The sequence below is a fragment of the Triturus cristatus genome, chromosome 8 (genome assembly GCF_964204655.1).
Source record: "Triturus cristatus chromosome 8, aTriCri1.1, whole genome shotgun sequence".
Lineage (NCBI taxonomy): Eukaryota > Metazoa > Chordata > Amphibia > Caudata > Salamandridae > Triturus > Triturus cristatus.
Genome location: NC_140591.1, coordinates 1268098575 through 1268104574, shown reverse-complemented (window position 1 = coordinate 1268104574; position 6000 = coordinate 1268098575). Strand labels below are relative to the sequence as shown.

The 6000-nt window shown below is 42.8% G+C and overlaps 1 protein-coding gene across 1 annotated transcript in view; it reads left to right on the top strand.

The window, feature by feature from the left end:
* Window positions 1-1198: 1198 nt before the first annotated feature.
* The window catches only part of LOC146805699 (uncharacterized), a 65505-nt gene continuing 60703 nt past the window's right edge, over window positions 1199-6000 (top strand). Inside the window, exon 1 of the mRNA XM_085622983.1 lies at window positions 1199-1376. Within this exon, the coding sequence (XP_085479109.1) occupies window positions 1338-1376 (39 nt within the window). The 5' untranslated portion in view covers window positions 1199-1337. The remainder of the gene's footprint in view (window positions 1377-6000) is intronic.

The following is a 6000-nucleotide window of genomic DNA, read 5'->3' as shown; positions in this document are numbered from 1 at the left end:
GCATCCTAATGGGTTATATTCTGTGTTGTATATGAATTCTGCCATTCATGAATATTGTGCCGTCATCCCCATGTTGTAATGCTATGCCACACAGATATTGCCCCAAGGTCTTGTTCAGGCACTCTGTCATACCGTCAGTTTCAGGATGGTAATTGGTAGAAAGGCGAGTGTCAACGTGTAAAGTTTTACATAACTGTTGCCACAACTGAGAGGTAAACTGGGAGCCCCTGCCGGTAATGAGTACACTACGGATTCCATGCAGTTTTATGATATGTTGGGCAAATGTTTGGGCTAATGCTAGAGCAGTGGGTAGTTGGGGTAAGGCAATAAAATGGCCTATTTTTGTCAAATAGTTTATCACTATTAGCATTAACATGTGCCCTTGACTTTGTGGTAATTCTACTACAAAATCCATTGAAACTATATGCCATGGGCTGTTGGAATGAGAATTGGGTATAATAAGCTTACCGGCTTAATATGACTTGATTTAATATGAGTACAGGTGGGGCTGGTGCTCACGTATCATTCTACATCAGAACAAATGGTATGCCACCATAAATTTCTGGTTATAAAGGACATTGCTTTCTGTGACTCCCAGGTGGCCCGCCAGATCTAGATCATGTGCCCACTGTATGACTTAGATTTGGAGATCGGTGAATGGCACATAAATAATGTGGCCATGATACCATAATCCTTTATTTTCTGAATGAGTCTCATCTTCTTTTAGCCACTCACTTAAGTGCATGAGTTTTAGTCGGGCTGCAAGGTCACTCAGGAAATCTTTGTTTACAACAACTATCTGGGGTTCTGCTACTTTGGACAATGTGACACTTTCTTGGAAAATGAGTGGAGGCTCTCTTTCTGGTTTTCCTCCTTGTGTGTCGTAGGACTGTGATAAGGCATCTACCTTGCCATTTGTATACTCCCGGCCTCTAGGCTATAGTAAAATCAAAATCTGAGAAGAATAAAGGCTAGAGCAATGTGCGCAGAGTAAGAGCATGGGCTGATTTCAAGAATTGTAGATTCCTAAGATCTGTAAATATTTCAATGGCATGCCTAGCCCCATGAAGTAATAGCGCTATTTTTCAACCACTCTTTTTCTTGCTAATAATTCCTTGTGGCATATGCTGAAGCCCTACTCAACCACCTCCACGCATTCCATGCATCCACCAGAGACCTCCTCTCCACCCAACTACCATCCCACATATCCACAAGACCACATGAAGATCCTTCTCCTGCCTCGCAGCAAAGACCTGGAACACCCTGCCTCTCCACCTCAGGCAATCACCATCACTGCCTCAACTCAGGACCTCAAGACCTGAACCACAGCGCCTTCAATGGACCAGCAGCCCCACAGCACCTTGAGACCCTTATGGGTGAGTAGTTGTGCTTTACAAGCCACCTGGTTGATTGATTAATTAGTTTAACCCACAAGGAGTCAGTTTTTGAGAGAAGTATGTCACATGATGTATATGTCCTGTCTCAGGATGTCTTTGGGAGAATGCAGTGCTTAATGATGAGCTGGAAGTGTCCACTTCCAGACTAAACGGTGTGGCGATAGCTGGATAGATATCGTATTTGTGCCCCCACAAACCGTGTTTTTAACTCCTCACAGGCTTGGTGGGTTTCTGGGAGCCACTGAAAATGGACCCCATTACGAAGTAGCCTAGTTAACGGATGGACTTAGGTGGAAAAATGTTTTCTAAATCTTCTGTAGACATTTGCAAAGCCTAAAAAGCTCTGCAAACGTTTCACATTTGTAGGTGCTGGCCACTCAGCGATTGCCTTAACCTTGCTATTTTGCATTTAGATTCCTTCTGGACTTATTATGTAACCCAAAAACTCATTCTTGGGAATGTGAAATCAGCACTTCTCATGTTTGGAGTACAAATGATGTAGCTGAAGATGGGGCAAGACCGCCCGCATATGTTCTATGTGTTCTTGTACTGTATTTAAATGTATAAGAACATCATCAATATAGACGATGTAGAAAACATCTAGATAGCCAAGTAAAACATCATCCATTCGCTGGACTTTGACTAGATGGTACAGTCCTCAGAGATCCAGTTTAGTGAAAATTACTGACTTTTTAACCTGATGCAGAAGGACAGGAATCAACAGTAATGGGTAAAGTTTTTTACTGTTACTTTGTTTATGGCCCAATAGTCTATAGAGGAATGCGAGTCCCCTCTTGGGGACGAAAATAAGAGAGGAGAGGAGACTGGGAAGGTCAAATAAATCTGGATGCTAAGTTTTGCTCTATACAGCGCTTCAGATGTTCCGTCTCTGGTTCACTGAGCGTCTAATGCAACTACATGGAATGACGGCACCAGGGATTATGTCTATGCAGCAATCATAGTCGCGATGTGGGGGAAGTTGACTGGCTTGTTTCTTGATCAAATACTACCTTATAAATGGCAAAACATTCGGGGAGGGGGTTTACACAAAAAGTTTATGAAGGCACACTACCATGTTCTAATAATTTAGCAGGTCCACCTATTCCTGACTTCTAAGGAATCTCATCTGGACAGCAGTGCTGCTTACAGTAACTTATGGTTAACTCTATCGAGCGCGTGGACCAATGCTCCAATGGGTTGTGGAGAGTTAGCCACGGCATCCTTAAAATTAACATAAACTGTGGTGCATCAATGATATCAAATGTATTAGTTTCCGCATGGGTGGTGCCAATGTTCATAGTTAGTTCCTGCATATGGTAGCATATGGGTCCCAAAGTTAGGGCGGAACCATCCATGAAATTTATTGGCACAGGTATTGTCTTTCTTTCCACTGGAAGGTGCATTTGATTGGAAAAAGCCTGATCTACAAAATTTCAAGTAGCTCTGAAATCAAGTAATTCCGATACTTGCACTGTCTGAAATTGGGGAGTATGAGCTCTACCAGAAAAATCCGATATACATCTGTGTTTTGCAAAGTGTTTGCCAATTGGGCTGAGGTTTCTACTATGCTTACTCTCGGGTATGGAACCTCTAGCATACCCAAGAGCTTCAGTTTTCCGACTCTGGAGAATGTTTCAGTTGATCTGCCGTGACCACTGCCTGATTTGACACCGCAGTCTTGGTTTCTGGGGCATTTGCCCTTGACATACAACTTCTTATGAAATGACTACTACGACCATAGTATAAACACAACTTGCATTTTCTACGGCTCTCTCTCTCTTTTATGAAGATAAGGGACCTTGTACTATTCCACCCCCCCCCCCCCCCCCCCTCCGGTTGCATGGGTTCCATACCAGACGTTCTCGCTGTATCTTCAACGGAAGCCTTACTGGGTCATACAAACAATATTCGTGAGACTGTCTTCTTTCTGTCACTTTTTCTTTAAGTTAACCGGGCATCTAGTTGGACACTGAGTGCAAACTACTCTTTGCAGTCAGTGGGGAGATTGATGACCTGGGCCAACACTGTATTCAACTCCCCTGTTGACCCTGATAGAACATAGACTCTCTTTTTTCCTCTTGCCATTAAGTTTCCACCACATGCCTATTAAATATGGTAATGTGGGTGAGGCGATCCAGAGATCCATGTTTGAGAGTTAATAATTCCTTATCTAAGGACACCGCATGTGCCTTTCTATCAAAAAGTGTTCGTATCTCCTTGCTGAAGGTATCAAATTAGTATAGTACAGGCTAATTTTTTTCTATCAGTGGAATGGAATACATTGCTGCGTTACCAACTAAATAGAACAGTACAAAAACAGCTTTGGATTGCTCATCTTGGAAATATAGCGGTTTACACAGGAAATGTAAATAACACTGACTCATGAAGACTGCATACTTCTTTAGGGCCCCATAGAACCACTCAGGTGGGGCTGAGGTGATGATAGGTGGTTGTAAAACCTGGATTGTGGAAGGTGTAGGCTGGGGAATCCCACCCGAAGCAGAAAAAGCACCAGATGTAGGGGACACTCGGATACCTAAAATAGCATCAGTTTGGTGTGGACATATTTCATGAAAAATAGACTTAGGGTCCGTTAGTTCCAGCTATATTATATTTGTTATATAATCTGCACTAAAGCAATTTTTGAACCTGCCTATTCAAAACATAATTTTGTGGATTTCCTTCGCTACTATATAACTGATATTTGAAACCAGAACTAGATTTGGCATCCCTTCTCTATTTTGTACCATCTTGTTTGCACATATCACACTATTGCACTTTGAATTGGCTGCTAAATTTGGCCCCCATCAAACCAGCCAAAACCTGCAGATCCACCAAACAAGCCATCTGGTACACCCCAGAACTCAGGGCAATGAGACGCAGCTGCAAGTAACTGAAGAGAAGATATTGCACCAGTGGAGACCCCATAGACCGAGCCACCTTCAAATCTGCCTTCAATTAACACCACCAACGCTTCTAAGACGCAAAAGAAGACCCTCTAGCAAACCACATCGAAGCAAGTGCCAACCACACCAAAGAACTCTTCAGCATCGTCAGAGAATTTTCCTGCTCCAACAGCCACTGAGAAAACGGTCGCCCCTTCACAAGAACTCTACGACGATCTGGTGAACCATTTCCACAACAAGATATCCACCATCTACAGGAATTTCGAGTGCCAACTCACTGACCTCTACAGCCCCCTCACTCCAGCGGACGCCACCCCCAACCAGCCACTCACGGCATGGTGTAAGAAACTGGCTCTACATATACTGCACCAAAGTGAGGTACAGTGTGTATAGAGTCCAAGGGTCTCCAGAGGTTTGGCGGACGTTAATGTTAGATAGAACCTTACTCTCTAAAGTGGTAGCTTGGTCGAGCAGCAGGCAGTATCAGAGGACAGTGTTAGGCATTTGATGTACAAACTCAGTCAGCAAATGAATTCACACACTCAAGAACTGAACTCTAGGCCAATTGTTTTTGTATAAAAAATATACTTATGTTTTATTTCTAGAACCAAGCAAGTCTGGTACAGGTAAGCATATCAATACTTTGCAGTAGTAAATTACTTGTATGAACACAGTTCAAAATTGCAGTATAACTTGTACTGGTTTTGGTTACAGTTTTAAGTAAGCAGTTTGCAACACATTGCAGGTATAGTACATTCAAATGAATGGGCTTTATAAGTAAAATGCAGTTAATTACTTTTCAGATTACTTTTACTAACACAGGGTTGGATCCTAGATTCAGCCCTGGGACATTTCCTGAAAACAGGTGAGTAAATGCGTTTTAGTTAGAGGTACGATATTTAAAGAATATTATTGTATTTCAAAAGCTGACACTTAGAAACTTTTTCACAATGAATCACCAATGTTATCCTATGGGAGGAAATTCACTTAGCAGGTAAGTTACTTTTGCGTTACTTTTGTAATGCAGTGCTGGACTCCTAGATCCAGCACTGGGACATCTACTTAAAACAGGTATATTATTACGTTTTTGTAGTTTGTACGATTTTTAAAGAATATTCTTGTATTTCAAAAGTTGACACTGAAACTTTTTCACAAAGAACCCCCAATGTTATCCTATGGAAGGAAATTCAATTCACAGGTAAGTTACTTTTTATTTACTTTTCTTACTCAGTGCTGGACAGCTGGGTTCAGCACTGGGACCTTTCCTGCAAACAGTTGAGAAAATTCGGTTAGGTTATTTGTGCGATTTTTAAGGAATATTCTTAGTTTTCAAAAGTCACATTTTGGGAGAAAAAGGGTCAATGTTATTCTATGAGGAAAAAGAGGTTATCGGTTTCCAGGTAGGTAATCGGTCTTTTGAATTAGGGTTCTGGGGTTAGACTCTGGGGTCTCCCAGGGTCAGTGATGCACTGTTGTTGCACCCCCAGTGGCACTAGGGCGGCCGGGTGCAGAATGTTGAGGCCCAATGTTATCCTATGGAGGATAGGGGGGCTCCGGTTGGTGGCGGCTGGCAAGCAGGCCACGGGGTTGTGGGAGGAAAGCTCCTAGGGTTAAGCTCAGGGCAAGTTGGGGACCAGGTTAGCACAAAAGGGGCATCCTCAGCGGCACTAGGGCAGCTGGGTGCAGGGTGCTGTTTT